General features: G+C 38.7%; 1 protein-coding gene across 2 annotated transcripts in view; it reads left to right on the top strand.

The window, feature by feature from the left end:
- Positions 1-7,969, top strand: part of TRANK1 (tetratricopeptide repeat and ankyrin repeat containing 1) — a 51,339-nt gene extending 43,370 nt beyond the window's left edge. For both annotated transcript variants that reach the window (XM_050312169.1, XM_050312180.1), the window contains exons 21-24: positions 249-394; positions 2,059-5,141; positions 6,182-6,283; positions 7,145-7,969. In XM_050312169.1, coding sequence (XP_050168126.1) covers positions 249-394; positions 2,059-5,141; positions 6,182-6,283; positions 7,145-7,257 — 3,444 coding nt within the window. In that variant the 3' untranslated portion in view covers positions 7,258-7,969. The remainder of the gene's footprint in view (positions 1-248; positions 395-2,058; positions 5,142-6,181; positions 6,284-7,144) is intronic.
- Positions 7,970-27,698: the final 19,729 nt, after the last annotated feature.

Raw genomic sequence — 27,698 nt, 5'->3', positions numbered from 1 at the left:
AAAATCCTGGATAATACCTTTATTTTTACATTCTAGTTTTTAAGACATAAAGTTTTTTTTTTTTTAAATCTGTTCAGTTTTAATGTTGATACTTTAATATTTAAATGATTACATTAAGATACTTTAATTGCATTTTATTTAAGTGTACTTCTTTATGAGACACATGATAGGATTACTAGATTTGTTTTACTCATGTGGCTTTGACTGTTTAGAGCACTTCGGTTTCATTTCTGACTTCTGCGTTGCAGATGAAGGATGCTGCAGTTTACTATCAGAAAAGCCAGTGCTACAAAGAGGCATCTGGATGTTATGAACAAATTGAGGAATTTGATCTGGCCATTAAAATGTATTGTCAGGAAGAGCTCTATGAAGAAGCAGCAAAGGCAGTTGAAAGGTATGTCTTCCAAGATGGTGTTGGAATAGTTCTCTTTTCCATTTCCAAATTCAACACAATACGGCTAGCATGCCGAAAAATTTTTACAAGGGTTTTTGGCTGGTGACTTTGTTTTATGTGAAGTTAAATTAACATTGTCAGAATTCTTACTTGGGTAATGATAATATGGTGAAAGGATTCTACTGCATTCACAGCTGGTGCAGTGAGTAGCTTAACTTTCCTGGAAATTTTTTCCAGTCTGTTGTATTAGTCATGCAAGTTCTCCTTCAGCCAGTCCTCTGAACTATGTTCTTAAGGTAAATATGACAAAATAATTCTATAGAAGTATTAAATACTTCTCTCTTAAGACTGAAATAATGACTTCATTAGCATATTCTTGCATAAATGATTCATTTATTAGCCACACTTTTCATTACACTTAAATCAATTGATGATTTTTAAAGAATATATAAACCAATTAAAATTCTGCCAAGGCCTGCAATTACACACCTTCACTGAAATCCTTTGTGATGTACCTTTAGTAATGGTAACTCTTTTCTTGAATTATTAAAGCTTGTTAAATATGTAGGGATTGTTCAATCAAAAAGTTAAAGTATTGTCTCCTTCCCGACTAAGGAATTTTTAACTCCGCCTTCCCAAATCATTCATGAAAATTTATAAATATAGGTACAAAAAATCTGCACTCCTGCATTTATCATGAGAAAGATGATAATGAAAGGCTAATAATGATTTACTCACACAACAGCAAAAATTGACTCGTTCTCAGCATACAGGAGAGAACACTTCTGCAAAACTGGCTTAGGGGGTACCTTAATAATTTTACATCAGCCAGTAATAATTAATAACTGAATATTTTAAAGTGCATGTTATGAAAGATGAAATTGGGTACTTTTCTCGGGCACTCACTAAGCAACAAAGATAGGGCAATTATGGGTGCTGAAAGAAAGAGGCTGCCACCACACAGAGTTCGATTTCGGGATTTGTCTGGCATTCCCCTTTTATTAGGGTTCCTTTGTAAATGGCACCTGGTATTTGTCTTTTGGAATTCCCAGGGTCGTCCTAAACCAGTGCCTTGATCCCACACATTCACCTTGCATCATGTGGTGGCTGTGTTCAGCCACGAGAGAAAAACACATGCTATCATGCAGACCATTCAAAGTGGTTTTTGCTTTGAGAACACAGCACTCTCTTTATCAAAAACACCAGCGAAGGCCAAAACACTCCTTTTTGATCCTAATTAACAGAATGCAGGTGCTGCCGGCTTTACTGGTTCCCACACAAAGTATATGCAGATTCATATGACAGACTTGAAAGAGTTCTCCTAATTGACCACTTCATGCAAATTTTACAGAGTATTATCTATATTGACCTGTGGAGAATGCTTCACTGATGCATCTTGCTTGTACCACAAGTTTTGATGATCTTGCTTCAGACGACATTACGTTGTAATTAATTTCTTTCTGTAGATTTTTTTTTTTAAAGATGATGTGATTGTTTATCGCCTGACAGACATATCGCATGAAATAATTGGCCTTTTTGAAGGAAGGGCTTCTAGGGGCAGCTATTTGCATAATGTTTTAAGGGTTTTTTTTTTAAATGCAGTAGTGGTTTTTTTGTCTAGATTAGTCATCTGTGCTAGTAAATGGATGTGTCTATTATTTCAGATATGAAGAGATGTTGAATACAAAAGGACAAACGGTTTCCAAACTCTCGTGTACAGCAAATCAGTTGTATTTGGAAGCAGCCGCAAAGTACCTGAGTATGAACAGGACTGAGGAAATGATGCAAGTCCTCTCAAAACTTGACATAGAGGATCAGCTTGAGTTTTTGAAGTCTCGTGGATGCTTGCACCAAACAGCAGACTTGTTGCAAAGGAAAGGTCGAGAGGAGGAAGCTGCAAAGTTAATGAAACAACATGGATTTGCTCTGGAAGCAGCCAACCTCACAGCTATAAAAGAGTTTCGTGCATCGTGTTTGCTCGCTGCAGCACGTGCCAGTGTGACTCACTGTTCAGAATCAGACCTGGTAGACGTGGAGGTGATCCTAAAAGAAGCCCTCGAACTTTGTGAACAAACTGGGCAAAAGTCTGGCATTGCTGAGGCTATGTTTCTGCAGGGAGCTCTGAAGGGAGACTTCATAAAGCTGAGCAATGCGTTCTACCAGTTCCTATCTCTGAATCATTCTGCTGGTGCTGTTGAAGCTCTCTTTGCATTATCTCGCTTCAGCACTCCTGACCAGAACATCCTCTTCATGGCAACCCATGGCTTAGTGGCTCTTCTGAGTCTGGTTAGGGGTTTGAAGAGAGCAGCCACCAACGCAGAGAAAGATATGGTGAAGTTATGCTTTGCCTATTTTGGGATTGTCCCAACAGGTGACAGTTGCCAGGTGTCTCAAAATGAAGCTGAACCCATTCTCAAGTTTTTGTCAGACAAGCCAAATCTAAAAGAGAGGAAGATAAAAGGTGATTTCTCAGTAAGCACAGAGGAGGTAAAATCAGCTTTGAAGCAGCACTTGTTAAGCAGGTTTTGCTCTATCACCCGTGAGTTACTGAACAAGAATTACCCTGATATTTGTAAGAAGTTCATTGCCGGCTTGAACTGTGGAGATAGAACCTGTGAGGATTACCATAAGCCCTTGTTGCGCCACGAAGCAAAGACAATATTTCAGTGTAAAATGCATCTGGTGGCAATAAGGGGACTGTTCTTGGAAGCCACATGCACTTTCCCTAAAGAGCTACTGAATCAGTGCAAAACCTTTGATGACATTTTTACTTTTGACAAATATGCATCATGTAAAGCCCTTCTAGAAATGTTTTTTCCTGATCATTTTCATTTGAGAATACTGTCTGAGAACCCAAAGGCCTGTAAAGAAATACTGCAATTCAGTAGCGTTATTTCCAAACCCTGCAGAGCAATGTTGAAGGAGTACATCACATTTAAGTTTAATAATGAAGGCACTGCAGCCAGAAGAGAATCAACTGACTTATGGCTAAGTGCCATGAAAGTTTTTATCTTATCTTCAGGATATCCTGAAGAATTTGAGAAACTTCTTTTTAAGGAAGAGGATGATTATAACAAAGAGCTAAACATTGCTTTGGCAAAGACAAGAAGTTGCCCAAAGACTAAAGACCAAGGAGGAAAGACCAAAGGAATAGAGGGCAGACATGGTATGTTGCTACCTGACAAAAATGCCGAAAATGCAGGAAGAACACACTTGTGCTTTATTCGACTTCTTGAAAACTCACTTGAGCAATTCTATGTTCATAAGAACCCGGAAAACTGTAAAAGATTTTTTTTCCGTTTTATGAATGTCCTGATCAAGAAGTGCACAAGATACCTGATTCCAAGCATAGGAAATACGGTGATGTTGTTGGAATTCCAGTATATTCTTTGTTGTGCTGTCTTGATGCGTCTCTCCAAGAACATTACTCTCACTCTCTGCCTTCCAAAGAGTTACATTGCTCTCCTTTATTACTGGGAGTTTTTGTTCAGAAGCAAGGACCATAACAAAGAACTGAAAGACACATTTTCTATTATACAGGAGTATAGACCAAAGGAAGCATATGTAGCTGTACAGAATTTCAGATTTCATCTCTGTTATCTAGCAGAAGTTTTGTGTGGCGTTCATGGAAGGTTTGATGTCCTTCTGGATGCATTCAGGGATCCTGACTGCATAACTTCAGGGGAGGCTGAGCGGACTGTAGTGCTGTGCTTAGTGATGTTACTGAATGCTGACCAGGTGCAGAGTTCTAAACACAGATCCCTCTTATGCCACCATTTTCCTGAAATCAAGGCGATGCTGAAATCAATGAGAAAGGACACTCCCTCTAAAGTTCCTGAAAGATTGCTGAGGGTTGTTGAAAAAGTGAGTGATGCTACACACGTACGAGAAATAGCTGCAGGCCTGCAAGAGCTGCTGATAGAGCGAGATGCAGAGTACTTGGTTGACTGCCGCTGGAAGTGGGACACTGCGTACAGTCAGGGGCATCCAACCATCCGGGGCATCCTGTACGAGCACATAAACCTTGACAGGTTTACGACCTCTTTGGATAAAACAGAATATGCTGATGAGCTAGAAGATGAACTTGAAAGAGTTCATTGCTTAGAGGACCAAAAGGATCCCCTGGAAGTCATTGCGCTCAGCAAGCAGAAGAAGCAAGAGCAGAAAGCATCTGCTCAACGCCAGCTGTATCGTGTGTTCAATTTTGTTTCCCTATACGTGAAGTGGAAAAGGAAGGCCTGCTCCAGAGCTCTTCCTGTTGCAATGAAAGATGATGAATTTTTATCAGAAATATTCAAAAAAGCAGATATTGACCAAACCCAGTGTGACCTCTGTGGAGTCAGATTTATCCAGAGCTCTGAGAACTATTTCAGCCAGTCAGAGAACATGGAAGCAGATACTTCTGAACCTCTGACACCAACAGAGAACAGTGGGGAAGAAAAGCTGCACGCAGGAGGAAATGCAATTTCTGTGGCCAGTGAGGCCTACATAGAGCACAGAAACACAGATGAACACACAAATAATAATGCTGCCTACAGATCCTACGCTGAGTTTTTCAGAAGAAAGATAGATCCAATAATACGTGATGGACTGGAAGTAGTGGAGGCCATTACAGAAAAGTCTTACACCCAAGACCGTTCAGCATATAAAGAAGGTTCCAACTTACGCCAGAGAAAAATCAAAGAGAATATTAAGAAAATTTCAGATGCAGTAGAAGAAATCTATGAGAGAAAAGCCTGGGCTAAAGGTAGGACCTTTCAAGTTTTCTTTAAACAATGTAATATGTCATTTTTGGCCAAACCTTTCGACCTGACGAAGCTCCATTTGAAAATCTTAGTGTGGTCAAGAGAAAGACGTTTATAGGTATTTCAGGTAGCTGAGGAAAAGAACTGAGACAGCTGGAAGTATTGAAAATTATATTCTAACCTCTTCCAAACACAACTTAATGAATCAGATAATACAGGTAAAGTAAATAGTAGTGAATTTTTATAGATAAGCAAGTGAATTTTAACTGTGTGATCATATATGCTGTGTTCTCTAAACTTACACACTTTTACAGTAACCTGTTGTATTAGACAAGGTCATCTTTATAAATTTTTCTGTTATTTCTACTGTTTTCTACTTCTGCCAGCCATAGTAATTTGGATATGCAGGAGTAGAGGAGTGTTAGGAGTACTTGGAGTCTTTGATTAAGGATATCTCTGAGTAGTCTGCTCTGGAACTCGTAATTTTGCAAGGGCTGAGCAAAGGGGATACTTAACTACAAATCTGTGGGGTGTCAGGTACTCAAAGGCAGCCCTGATATTATAAAGTTCATTAAATTATGGTACTTGAGACATATTTTTTGATATTAGATTCCCCCATATGCTTAAAGCATTGTTCTTTGCTGATTTTTGCAAGCAAAATGAGTAAATAAGTACTGAATGAGTAGCCTAAGAGCAAACTTGTTTAGTGTACTTGCTTTGGGAAAGTGACAACTTAAATCATAACATTTTTACTGACTTCAGTCGTAGAAATCCACCAATCCTGTCAAGTTGTCATTTTGCCTGTGATGTCTGACAGTAATGAAAATACTGTAGTATTTGGTATGTTGAGCAGCTCTGATCAGTGAAGTACGTTAAATTTGTAACAAAGTCTTAGGTTGTGATCTTCATGTGTAGGCTTTATCTTTACTCCTAATGGAAAGCTTTTAGATATGGATAAAGTCCATGACGTTTTCTTGAGTTTTGTGCTTGGCTTTTAGCTGCTGTAGAGCTCTTATGGAATGTTAATTGTGTTCCATTTCAGCTGAAGAGATAATAACCACACATGCCAACAAATTGGTTGTCACCGTTGATGACGCTCGTAAGTGGCTGAAGAAAATGGACTCGCATAGGATAAAAGAGGAAGGTATGTTTTCAAACTGCATGGCTTTCCTGTGCCCTGTGAGGACACTGTTCGGTAATGGTATCTCAGCATCACTTCAGTTTCCCATCCAGCTTCCTAACAAAACTAATCCTTAGCTTGCTTTGAAGAGTTCTGTGGAAAAAATATTATATGCAGTTGGTTTTCTTTTGCTTTTACTTCCATTTCTCTTGGTTTCATACCAAAAGTAACATGTAGTATTTTGATGCAGTCTGTTGCATCACAAACCTCTGAGGGCAGGTTTAAGACTTCACTTTGCCTGCCTAAATGTTCAGGTTTAAACACATATTTAGGTGGTAGGATTGCAACAATTGCATAAATAGGCAGCAGTGAAGTGCTCAGACTTACAAATAACACCATATGTAAAGCATTAAAGTAGCTTTATTTTAGAAAATTTGGTTGTGATAAAACCTGGCGTTACATCGTCCTATTCCACAAAAGATAAAGGTAATAAAACTACTTGGGAACTCTCTCATAATCTCAAAAGCAACATTATAGTCTATTTTTGAAATCAGTAAGCAAATGTGTTGTCTGCTGAAACTGAACCTTGAGAGAGGTGAGACAGACTTGTTAAAAAAGTCAAAGGCAGGAACAATAGAAACAGATTTTCATGGTGAAAATTAATTACCAGTTCAGCAAGCGACTTAATAGTCCCTACTTCCTTGCAGAGCTCTTAACCACATTGTCATATTGAGCTGAATATTTCTTAAACATGATTCTACACATATGAAGTATATTGCTGACCAAATATATATACCAAATAGCAATGACATAGCCTGTCATCTGTTTAAGAGGAAAAGATGTTTGTGTTTTCCATTCCACATTAATTTGTTGTTTTTAATGTAGGCTTTGTGCATGATAAAGACTTGGAAAATGAAGTGGAAGATGAAAGCATGGCTTTTGAAGAACTTGTCCATAAAAAACTCTCAAGAAAAAAAGGAAGAGGTGGAAAATTATAATTGGAAAAATTATTCCGGATGGCTATTCTGTCCTTTTAACAATCTAATTTTAGAGTGAAAAATGTTAAAAAGAATAGAGATATGGGATCAGAAATGGAAAGAGTCTGAAGAAAAAGAGGAACTTATTCTATGTGTGTTTTGGATTTTTTTAATTACTTGTTGCTTATTGCTTGTATTATGTCAGAATAATTACCTATGTTGTGATAATGTAATTGTTCAAACCTAAGGACCAATTTCCTTTCAAATCCATGTGGTAGCTTAAAAGTAACAAAAGCCAAAGAACCAAGCAAGTAGAAAAAAAAAATTATGTTTCTGACTTATCTCAGGGGTATTTTTCTGCTCAGTCTTCTTTTTCTTCTTTCTTACTAATTTTCATCATCATTCTTCTGAGCTGGAATACTCAGAAAAATAGAAGGATAGTTCCTCTGATTTTAAGAGTTTTGCTATGTTTAGAACTTTCTGAGTCTTCAGGTGAGATACTTACAGTATCTCTATTTTTATAGACAAGAACAGTAATCTCTAAACACATTTATATTTCTGACTGTGTACCTATTTCTGATTAGATAGGTATGAAAGTTAGGGATTGTCTTTTATTTGATAAAGTTTTGATATAAACTTTTACCTGTGCCTATTGAAAAATACATAATCTTAGTTTAAAAGACTATTACACATTTTAAGTGCTTTCTAAGGTTTAATTGATAAAAGGCATTTTGTAATGTAATGTTTTTATAAAACCTGTAAGATTTTTTAAATCACTTTGTCTTGTCTTATTTTTTGAATGCTTTCTGACAGCTGTATGTGAGTGACTGTGTGAGTGGGATTTGAGAAATGGGTCCAGAGTATCAGTTCATGATGATGCGGTTTTACTTTTGCGGTTTTAGTGTGTCCAGCATACTGTAGTGTCCTGGTTTTGGCTGGGATAGAGTTAATTTTCTTCTTAGTAGCTGGTACAGTGCTGCATATTTGAATTTAGGATGAGAATAGTGCTGATAATGCAGTGACATTTTGGTTGTTGCTGAGCAGTGCTTACCCAAAGTCAAGGACTTCTTAGTTTCCTGTGGTTTGCCAGAGAGCAGGTGCACAAGAGACTGAGAGGGAGCATGGCTAGGACAACTGACCTGAACTGACCAAAGGAATATTCCATAGCTTAAAACATCTGCTCAGTATATAAACTGGGAGGAGTTGGACAGGAGGGGTCAATTGCTGCTGGGGTCTGGGCTGGGCACTGGTCATGGTGGGTGAGCGACTGAGTTGTGCATCACTTCTTTTTCTTGGGTTTTATTCCACCCTCTCTTTGTTATCTCACTTTTCATTAAAATTATTATTATTATTGTTACTATATTTTACTTAATTTCAGTTATTAAACTGTTCTTATCTCAACCCACAGATTTTACCTTTTTCTCTGATTCTCCTCCCTCTTCCACTGGGAGGATGGAGAGGTGGGCGAGCGGCTGTTAGTTGCTGGCTGGGGTTAAACCACACCATGCAGTGCCCTTTAGCAACATTTTAAATAAATGCATTTGCATGTTAAACATGATCAGAGTATTATTTAGTTGTTGAAATATTTTGTCTTTAAAAGGGTTCCTCTTTGTATACATAACAAATTGTTTCAATAATTACCTTTTTTCAAAAACTTAATCACTTATTATTATGCTCAGTGTTGTGGAAATGAGACATTTTACATGGGTAAAAATGAAAATGTGCTGTAGAATAGAGCAACGTGGGTAGCAGTAATAGTTATCTATTGCATTGTAATTGCTGTTGTCTGCCAGAAGACTCTCTACCAAGTGTTTCTTCCTAAAGAAACCTTATTGCTTAAGCAAGCGTCTAGAAGATGGTTTAGAAACATACATTGAATGAAATGTAATGCAAGTCATTTGCACTGCATAGAAGTCAAGAATTAAGAAAGCTGGATCATTATTGTAACTTATTTGGCCTTGTTTTCTCTAGTGATAGGTATTCTGCAGAAACTTTCCAGATTGGTTTTTCAAACTCAGTATTTACATTTGCAGCAGTAAATGCTACTGAAACTTTTTAAGGATAATTACAATTTCAAAATCCTTGCTGGCCACATTTTAAAGATCTAGTGATTATAATTTTTCTTTCTCTTTATGGAAAAAAAGAAGCTTAAACATTATCGCAAATCACCAAGCACAGAGGAAACAAGAAGAAAGAAGAGAAGTTATTTGCACCAAGAACTTAATCTTGGGTATCTTTCCTTGATGCAGAGAGCTGTGATCCTTGGTGTGGTTGCATGCAATCCACCGGTTATTCTCTTTGTCAGCACTCCCAGATGGAACTTACTTCAATAATATATGAAATACTGCTAGACAAAATCACTGGCAATTCAAATTTCAGAGCTTATGGTTTCAGAGATATATTAGGCCAAGATTTCAAGTACTGTTCAAGCAGAGATGGGAAATCTAGTTGGATCTCCAGTCTGGTATCAGTGCTTTAAGGTTTTTTTCCCTTATGCTGGTATGCATAAATAAACATGAACATTTATTTTCCATGGCAGTGTCTTCAGATAATAGTGATCTCAGTGCATGAATCCTGTTTGCTAGTTTAATTAGCAAAGTGAATTTGTCCAGATAAACCTTTAGGCTGTGGGGTTTTATTGTTGTGGATTTTATTTTTTTATTTTTTAATCTTTCTCACCTCTGGTGGAAGCTCCAGTGTTCTGGCACCAGCTAACACCTATGACTCAAAGGGCTTAAGACCCACAACATGTGCCTTGGTACGTGTGAGATGCATATTGCACTGAAACCTTGGAACTGAGCAGTGGATGCAGGCTGTCGAGCTAATCCACCCACTTCTGCCTGTCTAAGCCATGTTGAAAAGAATTTAGAAAAGGCTTCAAGAGCTCAGAAACTGGTGACTTAAAATCTTTCTCCCTGGTGATACAGAAGTGACACCTAAATGAAAAAGAAGAACAAGCTATTTGCTGTCGTTGGAAGACAGGTATGGTTTTGAAGATGACAAGTCTCCAAATTCCAAACTCCTCAAGAAACAAATCTCTTGCTTGCTTGAACCTCATATTAATACAAAGGACTGTGTGGTAAGTGATGTGTACTTTCCACCTTTTATTTCTCTTAAAAGCATAGTTTCATAATACTGTCCACAGTTTTATTCCAAAACACTTTCCTAACAGTTAGCTGTTACGAACCTTAACTCAGCAAATTATTTAAACACTTGCCATTTTTAAGCACTTGCTGTCATTCCTAAAGGGCAGCCTTTTGCCTGTGAGCACAACGAAAGCATAGGACAAAAGAAATGGTCTTATCACTGTAAATAAAATAAAATAAAAGGCTTTTCTGCCAGCAATCCCTGGGCCAGTATTTGCCGAAAACCAATTAGGAAGCACCCTTCCTTATGTGAAAGGGGACCACAGCCGTTGCTACTGAGCTCCTGCCTTTGTTGTTGGAGTATTTGGAAAGTGAAATACAAAAAAGAAGAGCTAAAAGAAATATAACCAGCAATAACAAATAATAATAGATAGGGACACACTACTATATTTATATTCAGTGAAATGGTCATTGCTGATCAACACAGGAAGGATGTGGACCTGCTAGAGCAAGTCTGGAGGAGGTCCATGAAGGTAAGTGGAGGGCTGGAGCTTCTACCATATACCCTGATATTAGCTCAGTTGGCTAGAGCATGTTGCTACCAACACCAGGTTTTGGGTTTGATTCCTGTATGGGCCATTCCTTGAAGAGTTGGACTTGATGATCCTTGTGGGTCTCTTCCAACTCAGAATATTCTGTGATAGTCTCTAAGATCTCTCCTGTGACAACAGGCTGAGAGAGTTGGGGTTGTTCAGAGAAGGCTCAGGGGAGACCTTACACACCTTCCAGTGCTTAAAGGGGCCTACCGGAGAGTTGGAAAGGGACTTTTTACAAGGATATATAGTGATAGGGCATGGGGCAATTGCTTTTGACTGCCAGAGGGTAGGTTTAGATTAGGTATTAGGAGGAAATTCACTGCTGTGAGAGTGGTGGGACACTGGAGCAGGTTGCCCAGAGAAGTTGTGGATGCCCCTTCCCTGCCGGTGTTCAAAACCAGATTGGATGGGGTTCTGAACAACCTGCTCTAGTGGAAGGTGTCCCTGTCCATGGCAGGGAGGTTGGAACTAGATGATCTTTGGAGTCTCTTTCAACCCAGAATGTTCTGTAGTTCAGTTTTCATGAAACCCTTCACACCTGCACTTATACAGCAAGACCCAGAGACATCTTAGTATTAGATTTATGGCATGTCTGTCTGTTAGCCTATAACTCAGAAATGTATTAGCGAAGCACCAGGCAACACCCCTACTCTTTATCTTGGTATAGTAGATAGCAGAAATTTTGAGTATCTTCCGTAATGTTCATTCTTTAAAAGCTGGTGTGATGGGAAGTGGAATAGTTTACATACTTTGTTTTATAGTTTTCATGACTACATTCATACATCAAGATTTCTGACGGTACATGTATTCAACATCGATGTGAAATACTTACGAGTCAGATACCTAAACACCAAAACAGTTGAATTGTCAGATTAATAGCCATAACAAATGAATACTCTGATAATTAGAGCATTTATTTCAGTTTTCTGACGTGGATTTCTGCTATTTTCAGAACCCTGTCATCTGAGCGTGTGCATAGGTAGTGCGTATTTTTACCATCCTGCCTAGTTGCAAGAGGATGGGTTGCAGTGTCTTTGAAGCCTATTATGGTCATTCTGTGCTTCTGTAGTTCCAATTTCTTTGAAAAGAAATTGGGAGAAGATTCTTACCTACTTACAGCTCGTCTTCTGCTTAGGCTGCACACAAAGTTTCATGGTTTAAAGGTGCAATTGCTAATGATTTAAATAATGTTGATAGTCCAGACATTTACAAATCACTTTCACTGGGCTTCTGATCAACCAGTTTCTAAACTGTTCTGTGTAAACCAGTACTGAAACTTTAGCAAATACTTGAATTAGGTTACCTCTACAACATTCTGCAGGCAAATAAATAATATAGTAAGTCCAGGTGCTTATTTAAATCTTGCAGAAGTAAATCCTTGGAATTCCCTTTTGTGAAGGGGGGAGTAGGTTTTTACTGAAGCTACATTACACAGGTTTAGTGCTATATGCCTCTCTGTGAGCTATTAATTGTAGAATTTGCTTGTCTTGTGCTGGAAACACTTGTGAAATCACGGAGTGAAGTTTTTATCTTCAAACAATCAGGGATAGAACACTCAAGCTGTTTAAAAGTTGTCTGCTTCCCTAGAAATAGACAAGATAGAGCAAAACACTCCCAGATCTGCTGCTGACTTACCTTGTCACCTTAGGTATGCTGAGCTTTGAGTTACTCCAGTATTAGTGATGTCCCAGTCAGAGTCAGTATCTCATATAGTTTGGAGCACTCTGCATGCATTATACAGCCTTTTTCTGAGTAAATTTACATTTCCAGTAGTTTTGCACAGGATCCCCAAAAGTAGAAGAGCCCTTGAACATAGACTAGCTTGACAAGACTCTAAAGCAGAGATGGTAAGGTGGCTATTATCTATGGAGCAAGTTGGGTACCTCGTTATGGTTTATGGAGCAAAAGAGCACTGAGCTGAAAGGTGCTGGTTATCTGGAATGATGTTTCAAATGTCAAAAGACACACAGAAAGGAAAACGCTGAACACAGGTGAGTTTCAGATCCTCTGTATCATTGTAGCTTTGACTGGGAGAGTCTGGCAGTAGGAGAGCATCTGAAGTTTGGAGCATGGAAACCTTCAGACATATCCCTGTCTAAAAAAGAAATCAGTGAATGCCTAGAGAAGCATTCACTGCAGCTGATGCTGAAGGTGCCTAATTCAGGATTTTTTTGGTCCAGAGAGAAGAGGGTGGAAGAGGGACCCACTCAGGAAGGGAATACATGCACTGAAGTTGCAGGTGTCAACACAGTCATCCTATGTGAAAAAAAACCCCACCAGACCTTGGAAGGGGACCTTCACTTTGAGTGTTGCTGGTGCCTGGTGTCCAGGGTGGGGTTGAGTCCCCTTTCTTTGATAAATGACTGCTGAATTCGTTGTACAGTGAAACAACCTCAGCAGGGGAAGTGGAAATGCCAGCAGCCTGGAGGCCAGACTCATCTTCTGCTAAGCGACATGTGGATGTGGAGTTGAACCTGGATCTTCTGTTCCCTGGGAGAACGCTCTGATTCAGAAGTTAGTCAATAGTGACCATTCTACAGGGATGCCCACGGTATGCGAGATCCTTGAGGAGTACTTTACTGAGCTAAAGTAGATGGTGAGAAAAAGCTGCCTATTTTCTGGATCGTGGTTGGACTTACAGGAATGCAACATGCTGAGCTGCTCAGCCTCGTCAAAATGCAGCAGTTCTGGGTGTATAATACAGGTACAGGGTCAGACCACAAGTGTAGTGCATACTGTTATCTTGGGTTTGATATTGGCCAATTGCTAATCCCTCCCATTTTCTTCTGAAGCCCTTTCCCTTCCCCCATGCAGTCTTCTGCTTTGTAGGGACAAGTTGATAGTGACATTACCTTCAAGGTAAGGAATGCTGCCTCACAGGACATCACCCATACTGATGAGGCTACTCCTGCCCTTGGGTCCATTAAATGCACAAATTAATATTGCTTACGGAACTCCATCAGTTTCAGAATTGGGAAACTTCAGGACAACTGGTGCTTTGCTTTTGCAAGATCATACAAATTATCTTGTATGATAATTTTTCATTGGAGTAAGTTAGCAGTGCTATTGTATTTATTTGAACCATAATTATTGGGCAGATATAAAGCCTTTAAATACTTTGTTTCAAAAAATCATGCAGAACCACATTTTCCACAGTTCCTAGATAAAACATGGTCAAGTTTCCTAAAAGATGCACTTTGAACTTGGCTGGAGACCTGCAAAAAAACCAGAAATATCTAGCTGAATGAATAAGTAAGTGACAGAAAAACTGTCAGGTTTCCAAGTTGCTCTGCTTGTCTCTGTAAACATGACTGGGTAACTCCCACTTTTTCCTTGACCCTATCACTTTAAATGTCTCTGCTGTTCAAGCCGATGTTATTCAGACAACGTTAAACACCAGCTAATAGGAAGAAATTTCCTGATGTTACATTCACAGTTTCTCACCATTCTTTGCTTTGGCTGGAGGTGTCTGATGTTTAAAAAAGGAATAAACTTGTAGTACAATGAACAGTACCTGTGAGCTGGGGTATTTATAGCTCTATGCTCTGCAACAGTCTGGTTGTAGGGCTGAAGAAAAAAAAGACTTTGGTTGTTGTGTGGAGTATTTTTCGTTTTGTGAATTAGAATTAGATTGCTTATTTTTACTGAGCAGTGAATATGGATGTGGAGAGGAGATTTTTGCCTATTTCCACCACCAACCTGAAGACATAAGTCCTTCTTTATCCCCTCACTTTGCCCACTTTGTGTTGTCTAGTTGCTAAATTGCTAATTCCACCTATTTTTGCTGGAGGATCTTTTTGCAGCTCTTGTGGCTTGTGAGTTGACAAGATAAACGTGCTGAAATTTCCCCTTTTGAGGACCTGGGTTAGACAAATGCCCTTTGTCCAGGAGGAGGTATAACTCTCTGGAGCAGCTGTCAGGATTGTCTGAAGCTTGTCCAAGACTGGTCACAATATCCCAACTGGAAAACATTTCCTTCTAGGTGTAATGAGCTTTTAATAGGAACTGTAACCACCTAGTAATAGAGCCTGAACCTTTAATTGGCAACAGTGATGCATCTGCTTTTCTGATTGAAGCCTTTTGATTGGAATTGTTGGAGCATAATCTGAAGAAGTTATGTCCTTATGGAAGAAAGGACACAATGTTTCCAGGTTCAAATTTGTAATGTGGACTCCATCTCCATGTTCCTTGTAACTAAAACTGGGGTGAGAAAGAAGAGAAAATGCCACTTTTTGTCTGATGCTCATCTTCCAAGTGTTGTCCCAAAATAGGGTTCTTTCACCTGGTGTGCATAAGGCCAATCCCCACAGAGAGTTGAAGTATTTGATTTATTTATAGTTCTGCACAGAAAGGGGTGCTGGATGGCAAATCCACAAAGCCAGCATGATGACAATCACAACTCTTCACTATTGATACATTTCGGCAAACGAAGGCATTAATTTTCATTGGCTACAAGTTACACAGTTCTCTTATGAATTAGTATTCTACTTTCTATGGGTTAAATGATTCCCTTGATTCTTACATTGGTTAGTCCACATACTCAGTTTTTCCTTTCTTCTTAGTCACTGGGTTTCTTGGGTCAGTGGTTCATGGGTCAGTGACTGTGAACTCCCTCTGTTGGAATTACCTTTTACCCCATTGGAGCTGATCTCAGCACAGTTGATGAATTGGCGTTGTTAGTTTCTTCCTTATCTTGGGAGTTCTGCCAAATGTCCTGTGGTCCATAAATTCTTCATTCTTTGTGCCCACTATCAGTAGTACATCCTTCTCTCCATCCTTCTCTTTGTTAAGCTCCCCCTAGGCTGGAGATCATTAAAACATGTCAAGGCCTAAATCTAAACAGGACAATTTTCCATCAAAAAGTGATTCATCTTTCTAACACCTAGACATCACAGCCATCTCCACTTTGTAACTCATTCTGCAAAGATTACTAAAAAATTACCTGAAAATGTACCTAAAATTATCTGTCTACCTAGTTTGATTGATGGATAGACCATTAGAGATACTAGGGGAAAAATACTTCTTTGACCATTCAAACTGAAAAAAGTCCCAAACTATAAAAACCTTTCTCTCTATGAAAGCTGCAATACTCAGAGTAAAAATAAAGTTGGGGTTTGTTTTTTTTTTTTTTTTTGAAGTTGGGAAATTTCACCTCAGTGATAAATGAGACAGTATCTCCCTTTTTCATCAAATTACTCCTGTGCTTTCTGTTTCAGCAGCATCTCAAGACCAGACCTTGAGATCTGGACTAGAATACTAACTGAATGCAGGTTTTGATATTCTGTTTAGTTACACGTGGTGGGCAATTTTGTATTTGTAACCACAAACTTTCCCCCACTCCTCATAGTGCCAGATCCACCAATTTAGAATTGTTGCACATGGGCTTAAAACCGTAGGGTTACATTATGTGTTTAATGAAGTTTGATGCATTCTTATATACCTTTATTTCCTGAATCTTTTAAAGTGTCTTCAACTAAACTTAATTTTCCTTCCAGGAGCCAGGTATTAAAGAGAAATACCAATTGGTCATGAGATTCAGAATTAAACCTCAGAATTTGTCAATAATGAGGCATATGACTGAATTGGACTGTTTGTGACAGGGAAAAGAGAAAGAAACATTGTGGTTGGATATCCTCTGTTTCCTTCTGTTCCTAATAGGTAGGGTGGAGATGATCAGCAGTGAACACCATGTGGGATCTTACAGCAGGTTTTTAGTCATCACTTAATAAAATGTCCTGTAGAAGCCTCTTCTTACAGAGAGGATTAGCTAAGGCACAATGTCGTATTTCAAAATGAAGCACTTGGGCAGTGGGTGTGTGTGGAGGAGAGAGTGGGATCATGCTGTAAAAAGTGCTCACATTTTTAGCCAGACAGCATTTCTGCAGCAAATAAAATCTCTCTCTCCAACAGATGGAGGAGAGGTGAGTGGGAGGGAAGTTTGGAAGCGCACTTTGTCATTTCTGTTCGCTCACTGCTTCGTCTGCAAGGGAGAGTGCCATGAAGTACCAGTTGATAAAAGGGTATATTAAAAAGTGTAGCAGCATCAAGGAGATACAGGCAAATCTCCCTGGAGCAGCTTCCATCTGGGCCTGTCAAAATGCTTTACCAACATTAGACAGCTGAGCTTTATGATATCCCAGTGGACATGTATCGATCATTCCTATTTTGAGATAAAGAAATTCAGGAATAGAGAGTGCATGACAATATTTAGGGGCACAAGAATATTGATTTGCATGCTACTGTCATCTTCTGCTCCCTGTACAGGACCTCACTCCCTATATATTGTTCAGACTTTGACTAGCTGCCTGGCATTAACATGGACAATTCTGCCTGACCCAGCCTCCCCCTGGAATACACTGTCATTTGCTTTCCTTGATCAGGCTTAATTTACCTGTCATTTTCATTAGAACTGATGACTTTAAAGCTCTCCTGGAAAGCAAATGTTATCTGAAAATGGCAAGGAGAGAATGATTAAGTGAGAGTACCTGTACTGTTTCCACCTGCAGAATCTTATTATTCCCCCTCAACAATTGTTTTAAATGGGGGTGGGTGGGTAAAAAAGCATCTCTGATAATTTGTTGCAATATAAATTAATTAGCTTTCCACATTTCCTCAAAAAAGCGCTGCTGTCTTAAAAAGAGGTTAAAACCACAGTTACATGAAGATACATGTATTTTGGGTGAATTGTTTAAACATGGGCTCAGAGTGCTGTAAGATCTGCTGTCCCTGCACTGGAAGTAACTATGTGAGTATATTTGCACCCAGCATAAATGCTTCCAGACACTTCTTAATCTTATTCATACTTAAGGAAAAGTTGAGTAAATCTGGTAGAAATCAGATTACTTTCATTGTTGTAAAGGGAAAACAAGCAAAACCAGAGTCAGGTTTTTCAGGTCTCACTGCAGGGCAGTCAGGTCTCAATGTATGAACTGAAGTGTACCTTCTGAGCTACTCCGACCTGTTCATCTAGTCCGAAATCAAACCAGGGATGCTCTCTTGCCAGTTGGGCTGGACGTTGATAGTATTGAACTAAAGGCTGCAGGGCAATGAAACTCTTGTTTGCTGTCTCAAGTTCCTAGGTGCTGTAGAAAGTGTTTATTCCTCTGGCTGGGAGAGTGTGTCTCTATGCATATGAGGATTTCCTAAGCTAACCTTCTGAAATATTAGACTGCTCGGCTGTTTTCCTTTGTGAGTGATTCTGCCCATGTCGCACAAGGGCCTGGTGTTCTGGCTGCTTGATTAGATAACTAAAACATAGATTCATCCCCTGGGTTTTTGCTTTTTAACTGTGATATCTCAAACCAATCAGTCCTGTTTGTTCCTGCCTTACTAAGCTGAGGTAGCAAAATGTGTTCTGCAAATGTCTGGCATTCATAATTTTACTATATTTATAATTGCAAACTATTTATATAATTGCAAACTATTTATGTCTTCAGTGCTGACTCATAAAGCAAGGTATTTCACTGAAGCTGAAAGGGAAATGACCCTGCATCTTTTTTCAGCTTATTTGTCATTTCATTTTTGGTTCCTCTTTGGGGATCTCTGTCCTACTTTCTGTCACACATATTAGTCTTGGCTGATTGATATGAAGAGATAAAGAGCCTTGAGCAAAACCAGCATTGTAAACAATGATAGAAAATTATTTTGCTTCATGTGCTTCACTCTGCTTAAGAAAAATATCTTAAGCAGAGTGAAAGCATTAACTGACCCATTTCCAGACTAAGTTAGGAGTAGTTAACAAAGCAACTAAAATGTATATTTGGTGATTTATTTTTCTGCCTTGGCATGAAATAACAGAATAAAATAATTGAGGCTTCCAAAAAAGACATGCAAATGGGCCCACTGTCAAGAATATTTCCTACTAAAGAGTGTTTACTGCTTGGGACCTGACTATTGCTATGAAAATGTATATTGCAGATTAGAGTTATTTATGAAATCCTTGTGAACTACGCTTAGGAAAAAGTCTGTATTTGTTGTCAGTCACAGAAGTCCAGTCAATGTAATAGGTTAAATCACCTCTAGTGATTTGGTGCGTAGGATTTGCTGAAGCAATAAATTATATGCCTTTTGCTGCATGAAAAGCTAAATTCAATACAAGGACCATTAGAACTTGACAAGTTGATTAGGTGTTGAAACCTGGGTGAAGAAAATTTACAACCTAATGGCAACCTTGAAGAGGAGGAGTTAACCTCCTCTGCTTCTAGATTATCTTGAAGGATGTATGACCACAAAGAATTCCTTATTCAAATAGTTTTAACTTCAAAATATAATTCAGTAAATGTTTTGTTTTTATGCATAGTATCCCATGTAATTATATTTATTTTCTTAAAGTAGCCAAGTTTTTGCCTATTATATGTAATTGAAATTTCCATCTAAATTAGCTTAACTCAAATCTTGAATAGAAAGGAATCCCCTTAGAAACAAGAAGCATTATCTGCCTTTTTCTAATAGAATACAGTCTAACAATTAAGTTACCTAATATACATTCTTCTACTTACCAAAGAAAAAGTACCAAATTTAGTAAAAACGCCTTACTTACTTGCAAAACAACATGCCTTAATAATTGCTAAAAGTGAGAATCAATCTTCAGAAAAATAACTAAGTATAACCAATGTGAGATAAGAATAAAGCCACATTTTGAATCAGGATGTGTTCTTTGCTGAACTAAATCATGTTAAAATTAGCTTTTTCAGCCTTACCCATATGTTACCTTTCTCTTTGAGCTCTTGTAGGCTTTTTGTGGATTTGATGATAGCTGCATTTGTGAGGTTTATTTTTTTTTTAAGGTTTTCTTTCTGGTATCAGTTGAGTAATGAACAATTAATAGATGACCTCAAATGATGTGGAGATCTCAAATGTACATCTTTCTCTCATCTTTCTCTATGTCTCTTCTGTTTAGTCAAAGCACATTAAAGCAAATGTGTTCAGTGAATGTGTTAGGTACGCAAATGCTTGGTGCTTGACTCCACAATGAAATCCAAAATCTTCTGTTCAGAAATATATGCAGTTCATGTAGAGAATAAAACTCTTCAGGATGTGATCCAGTGCAACCATTACACTTATTTAGGAGTTCAGCTAAAATGTAGAGCTGCCACAAGCTAAGCATGTGGAAATAATGGAGAAAAGAATGAATCTCTGCTTGAGGTGTCCTGTTGTCTACATGGGATCCATCTCCCTAAGACATCTCCTAGAGCTCCATCTTGAAGACAACAGTGAAATGGTGGGAGCATTTGTACACAAGATGTTAGCACAAACAGCCTTTTCTCACCCAGAATATTCAGACCACCAATATCTGCCACTTTGAGACCATAACACAAAGCCACACTGGAGGCAAGTTTCCATCTTAGACCCAGTCCTTTCATAATGAGGCTTACTGGGTGAGAAAGGAAGGAGGTACAAGGACCAAGATCTTGCAGCCTAGTGCTGAGACCACTTGGTGGTGAAGCCTGCTCACCTGTCTATGGTTATGCATTGTACACTAAACAGCTTCTAGATAAAACAGAGGTGCTGAGCGAACTTAGACATGGCTAAGGGAAGGGGAGGTGCTTAAGAGTATGAATTTGGTTTGGTGAACTGAAGTCTCATTTATGACTTTCAGCTCTTTCTTAAATCAGGTTATTGGTCACTCCTGTGAGGGTTTAGAAGTAAAAGAACCATCACTGCTATGTTTCTCAGCACATGAATACTAATTGTTTCCCTTTGGATTTATGCCATGTCATCTAAGAAAATATGCAGTGAATAAACAAAGCTGTAAGTCATGTGCAATCCTTTCCAACCTACTGGAGTCATTAACAACACCCACTCATGGACTTTATAACAGAGAGATTCAAGTTTCCTTAAAATTCTTGCCTGGAAAAGTGGCCATAAAAAATTCCCAGGCTCAGATAGACTCCATTCTGAAAGAATTCTAAATTGTCCTCCTTTGAAGTGCACACTGAACATTCAAAACTGATAAGCTGATAATATTGCCTCCAGATATTTTCTGTGCCCTGGCAATAACAGAAATTTGATTGAAACATTCATTTTTTTATGTGTCTAAAATAAATGAATTTCCGTTACTGCCTTAAAAAAACCCAGTCTAAAATATAAAGCAAGAATTTGTTCACATGGTGATGCTCCTTCCCTTATCAGCTTGCTACAGGGCTAATATTTTGTTACAATCTTGATTTTCAAGTGCAATTCAAACTCACCACAGGGCATGAAGCACTGAGTAAAATGAAATAGGGGTGTAGCTTCCTTAAACCTTCCAGTGGAAAGGGCAGGGGAACAGCTAGCCTGCACTCTGTTCAAAACATAATGTTAAAACCGGCTCTGCACAGACTGGATTCAGTTCCTCCTCTCTGATTCTTGGGAATTTGTCACACACTGGACCATATTGACCATGACATGTGCATTGGTGCATGTATGATCTATGTATTTAATACACTCTGTATTTATATCCTCAGCCAGTTACTTGAAGTAGGTAAAAATTATACATGGAATGCTCATTTTTCTCTTTAACGAAAGTCTCTGTGTTTGTCCCTCAAATGAGAAAAGTTGTCCATAAAAGCCTCTCATCTGCTCAGCTTCAGCAGAGAGGCTAGGACTTTTTACATCTCTAGTTACTGGACTTGCTCTTTTATTCATATTTGATGGCAAAACTCAGCAGATAATTCTACTTACTCTCAGATAAAATGAGGGTATACTGATCCACATCTGCATCTGCAGTTTCACACAAATGTCTGACACGTAACACATTTTAGCACCAGCTTCTTGCAAGGGAAATGCATCCTAGGAGTGTGCTTCACAGTCTTTCAGTGATCCAGCAAAGGCACAGGAGGATAAAGCACTGGCTAACAACTCTGATCAAGTTTTCATAGTAAATGTCACTCCTTTCTCTACAAAAACCATAAGACAGATGCTGTATTTGTATCTTGTTAAGTAAATAAAAGACATAGCTGGTGAGATGTAGGCTTTTTCATTCAGATTAGCTGGCAGATACTATCCACAGGGCTTTCCTGCTGATGTGAATAAGTTGCCTGGGTAGCAGAATATTGTCCCCAGGCTCCCAAGCTGAGAGCAAGTACAACACTGCAGAACTGTTTCTAATATATATGGAGGGATTAGAAAGCGTTTGCTTACTTTGGACTGCTTCACTTCTGCTTCCTTACTAGAGAGAAATTTATGTATCATTCAAGAGAGGGATAACTGCTGTTTACAGAGAACATTTTTGAGGTGAACTTAAATTTTTGGGTCACTTTGCATGTTTTTAAGACAAATTACCGTTTAACTGGATGAAGTGATACAGGCAACTGGCTCTCACTGCATTGTGGTGCCTTTGTTTGAAGTGAGGTGCCACATGGGATTTTGTGAAGTGATCAGCAGTAGAGCTAAGATGGCTTTAGAGAGACTGGATTTTCTCAGAGGGATGGAAATTCCAACCTGTTTTTCTTTTCTCACCTTTTCACCATTGAAATGTCAAGTCTAATTTTCCTTGGTTTAGACAGAGACTGTCAGGAACACTGTCAAATGAGAAAAGTATAAATTAAAGGTTGTAGCCATCTGCAACCATAACAATAAATATCATTGTCTGTACAGTTAATACTTTATCCATGTCTTCTGCCTGAGGAGACTGAAAAAGCATTCATGTCAATACACTATTTCTCATTATTCTGCAGGTACGGAAAAATTGCATCACTTTCAGCAGGAGGAAAATTGGTCTTGTCTCAGGTCTTTTAGTTCAAAGCAGTTTAAAATCTTAGTATAGCTGTTTAGCAATGAAATTTGAGTGGGGGTCTGGTAGAAAGGTGGTGTTCACATCTTGCAGAATGGTTAATTTAACACAGTAACATCATTTCTGCAGTGGGGCACCTGCATTAACTGTTTCAGTTTGAATCTGCCGTCAAAGCAAGACATTACAAATAGCATTGGATAGAGCAGTAGAGAATGAGCTGGAATCACAAATCTGTGCCAGGGAAGGAAAGGCAGAAAACTTTTTAAACAGAGCATCTTATGCCAAGTTCTTTTGCAACAAAATGTCTCAGAGACAGGGGCAGCTCTGATCTGACTGAGCTGGGAGGTGGAATGATGGATTGTGCCCACACCATTTTATGTGTAACATATATGGGTAGATTGTTTCCCTCTCCCTCTAAGTGACGGTATTACTGTGTCTGAAGGACACACAGCAGAGGAAAGGCTATACTAGGCAGTCTTCTTGGCTGAGGAGCCATGGTTTGGGATGCCCCTCAAATTTTTCTCCACTTTCTTTCACTGCACCATGAGGAGAAGGACAAAACCAGAAAAAAAAATTGTCTTGTTGCCATGTGGCTGTGTGCTAAAGCACCATATCCATCAAAAATCCTAATAAAGCACTTAGCTGTCTGCTCTTGCCTTTTACATCTTTCTCCTTTACTTGAGTATGAGTACATTGGCAGCTATATAGAAGTACTTTTAGTACTTCAGCTTCCCCTGTGTTCTCTGGGGTCGAGCAAAGTTCATTAGGGCTGGTAGAAAACCACACACTATCTCATGATTTTTCACCTTGTCCAGTTATGTGCATCTCTTGAACTCTTCTTTTGCAAGAATAAATCAGGAAAGCAATGAAATTAATGCATAAAGAACTCAAAAGCTTATAAATAATGTAATACTGCATATTGGCATAGAAAGCAAAGAAAAGCTCTATCAAAAAGGTGACAAGGCTTTTAAAGTGCTTTTCTGAGAAATCAAAATGAATGCTGTGTTGCTCATTTTACTGTATTGTCTTCAGATGGACAGTATGTCTGCTGTGGTCTCTATCAGACAACCAGTGAGATTTAAGGAAGTTTTTCTGGGAGCAGTGGGTTTTCATAGCAGTCCTGGTTTGCTATGAATTGTCCTCTTGCCTGCAGTCTTTTATCTCCCTGCTTATGCTTTCCACCAATTTGAACAATGTCAGCTCTCCACCATGTGCTGTTGATGCATCAGCTGTCAACGCTAGCCCTGAAAAGCAGGGCCAGGGCTAACGTGAAGCTGCCCATGGATGATTACACATTTGACTGCCAGTGGTTGTCAGCAGTTACATGTGTGAAGAGCAGCTACATCCTGGTTGCTTTGCTCTCAGGAGGGAAAATAGTTTGGCTTGCTGTGTACTAGCCAGCTTCAAGTTTTCACAAAATGTATACAAGACAGTTATATTTCAAATGTCTACTCTCTTGTCAATTTTGGTAGAAATTAGTCACTGCTGTCAAAATTATTGGGCAAGAAGAGAGAAAAAGACAAATGAGAAATTGGGGGAAAATCACAGTCTCAAAAGGCTTTCTTCCTTGGGATTTCAAACTGGAAACAGTTAATGCCAGTATTACATATTTGTCTGCTGCTTCTTCAACCTGTAATGCTGGTATTTTCAAGATATTCTTTCTCAGTCAGGAGGGCTGAATATTTTTTTATGGTAGTGCAAATTCTCCTATAACCATAGCTAAGATTTCAAAAAATAGTTGTTAGATTGTGAGATTAATTAAATATAAAATGATGCTAGAACAGCTTCTCCTGTTTTAGTTCTCTTGCTGGTTTGGTATCGCGTTCATCAAAGTCAAGAATAAATAGCTAATTCTAGTTGGGGCTCCCAAAAGTTATGGAGTGGCACCAGCCATCCTAAGCATGCAGAAGAGGAACAGCTGGTGACTGTTTTTACACACAATCTTCCTCTAAATATTAGGGGGGGTGCTTTGCAATGTAATCTTATTATTTATACCTCAGTAATACCAAGAGGTCCTAGCCGAAAGTGGAGCCTGAAGGTACTATTTTTTGTATCTACAATGCTGTAGGAGACAGTCCTGTCCTCAGTTTGCCTCTATCCCTTTCCACCAAAATATCATAGCTAATTAGGCAAAGGGTGGAAGAGGAAACACAGGCGCCACAAAATAAGGTGACTTGTGCCAGGCTCCAGAGCAGATCGGTGTTCTCTGTGCTGAGAATAGAACTCAGTTCCCTGCCTCCCAGTGGGAATCTTTTGTCCCAAATAAAATGTTGCATTTCTAATATGTTGTTACAAAACTCAAAGTTTTAGGGAAATATTATAAAAACTTAATAAACATGGAAAACTCTTCAAAACACTTGAAATACTCTGTCTTTGGATACAGCTGAGCAGTATCCATTCAGTCTTATGTAAGGTTGTTAAAATCATTATTGAGACGAGAAAAAAGTGGGGAAAAAAGAAATTTTACAGAAATGCAGAATATTCTGAGTTGGAAGGATCATTGAGTCTACCTCTTAAGTGAATGGCCCATATAAGGATTGAATCCACAACCTTGGTGTTATTTGATTTTAAGAATGCTGCGTCATCACATGCTTCTCAGACACTGATGAATAGTCATTCGGCTGGGATTTCTCATGAGAATTGCATTCCTATTAGGTATATTTGTGTTTACATTGTCATTGTCATGGCATAAACGTGCGAACACTCCATGCATTTACCGTGCCCATGCTTGTCTTGTGTCTTGGCCTTATCAAATTGATACAGTTTTTTCACCCACCACATTCTGTTCTTTAATATACTTTTCTCTTTTGTAGATAATTTCTGTCTTTGTTACTGACTTGGATCACAAATGGACTGTTTTTCTGAACTAAATAGCTAAATTCAGGATCCTGTGGATATGAAAGGGGTTATGAGTCATACAAACAAAAAATATGTTAACTTTTCCTTGTGGGGGTTGTATTAACGCTATTATAACTGACAATCAGTGATTAATTGAAGTGTAAATTTGGACCCAGGTCATCAGACCATTGGACCTGTATAATTCCAGGTGCAATGACAGGCCACTTTACATTGTTACCTCTTAGTATTACTGTACTATGATAATAATGGATTGATTAACTGGGATTGCAAGACAATCTTTTGAGGCTTAAGTGTAGTAAAAGTGAAGGTAAGTTACATGATCTAAATTCTCCTCCTTGTTGGATACAAAGCCCTGTTGCAGGGGCTTTGTAGTTCTGTACAGGGAGAGGTCTGGCTCTCTTCAACTCTCAGTAAGAGCAAGCTGGTCCTGTCTTTCCAGGTGGTTTGACGTGCCTCATGTGATGGCTGAGGTGTCCCGCTGAGGAGTACCAATGATGTCTGTGTCTGTGAGATCACCACCTGTGTAGGCTTTCCACGTGAATTCTCCTTGGGGAGAAGGGGCAAAATACTGAATCCCTGTGTGCCTGAGTTCCTCCCTTTTCTAAGAATCACAAGCATTATTAATCAGACTGAACCTTGCACAAAAGACAGTTTTCAAGTATTCTTAATGAAAGCACAGAAGATGGGATGTTTCTTATGACAATGCTAAACCTCACATTTTATATTATTTGTGGGATTTCTCAGATCAAATCTGCAGTTTTCAAATTCTTGCTTTTCCCACCAACAATAGGCATTGTTTGTGTGACAAGTCCTTATTTCAAAAGGTAAGTGAGAATGAATTTAAGAGAGATCTACAGCTGTATTACATGGAACACTGACTGCAGTATCTCAGTGAGTCCCTCCCCTTTGCGTGTATGAACATAACAGGCTGCAGCCACATTTCCCAAAGATGCAGCAGAGGCCGGGCAATTTGAGTCCTGGTCACCCACTCCTGAAAACGGAAACATTTTCCTTGTTCCAGCCTTTATCATTCAGTGTAGAAGTGAGAAATTGAATTTACTCCTTGAGCCCAGCTGCTGAACATGGGGAGAGAAACATATATTGCCCATCAAGTTACCTGAGAAGGTACCCAGAAAACCAGTGATGCCTCTCTTGCCTTCCCAGTAGTAGATGCTCTGCTCTGGCGTCAGTCAGAAGTCAGGCATGTTCATCAGTAGTGACCTGTGTTAGATTAAATGACCTTGGGGTAAAAGAGGGTGTTAGACTGGCATTGTTATTTCTGGTTTACTGGTCTGTTTTACCCATCCATCTTTATTTTTCTGGTAGTGTTCCATTTCTACAGTAAGAGCACAGACATGATTAGTAAGTATAAACTGCCTGCTTCCAAACACTATGAATTGTGTCATTTAAAAATGTATCTGTACAAACACTGTCTCACACTGTTTGCAGCTAAATTCTCTGTTGCCTGAGCCATTAGTGCCAGTGAAAATCAGTGTCTCCAAGAAGCTAAGATTCCTCTTCATTTTACATGAGGCATGAAAAAAGCTGATATGTACCAAATAGAAGTATTCACAGCAGGGAGAATGTTCAAAACTTCTAAGCAAGGAAGGGAGTGTAACTTCTAAGCAAGGAAAGGAATGTATTTTTGAAGCTGTACTGTCAACCAGGGGATTTGGCTTCTTAAAAATCCACAAAGACCTTATGTAGGTGTGTACCTAGGGTACTATCAAAAAAACACAGCATTTCAAAAAACACATCCACCATCAAATATTGTAAGAATAATGGTAAATATCGAGGCACACAAAGTCAGACAGTTTGGATCTGTGTTCTATTTCTGTGTCTTGCTATATGACCTTCACTGAGTCTCTCTGTGTTTCAATCTTTTTACTTCTAATATTAATTTAAGATATTAAACCAAAGTTTATGTATATTAATTGTTTTTCTCCATCTCTAGGTTTTGATCAGCTCATCTATTAATGAAGTTCCTACGTGCCTTACATCGTTGTGTGAGATTTCACTCAATGTTGATGACCTTTACAAAACTTGAATGAAAGACATTATTAAATGTAACATATAATAAATATAAATAAAATATAAAACATCTCCCTTGAGAAGGCTCTTAACGATAAACATGCCATTCTGTGAATCTTGCTAGAAGGCAAAAGTCATAATCCTGTATTATTTGTTTAGCACAGGTAAAGCAGAAAC

This window comes from Myiozetetes cayanensis, unplaced genomic scaffold (assembly GCF_022539395.1).
Source record: "Myiozetetes cayanensis isolate MyiCay16 unplaced genomic scaffold, myiCay2020 scf1, whole genome shotgun sequence".
NCBI classification, from domain to species: domain Eukaryota; kingdom Metazoa; phylum Chordata; class Aves; order Passeriformes; family Tyrannidae; genus Myiozetetes; species Myiozetetes cayanensis.
The sequence above is the reverse complement of the archived record's forward strand: the minus strand, read 5'-3'. Positions and strand labels throughout refer to the sequence as shown.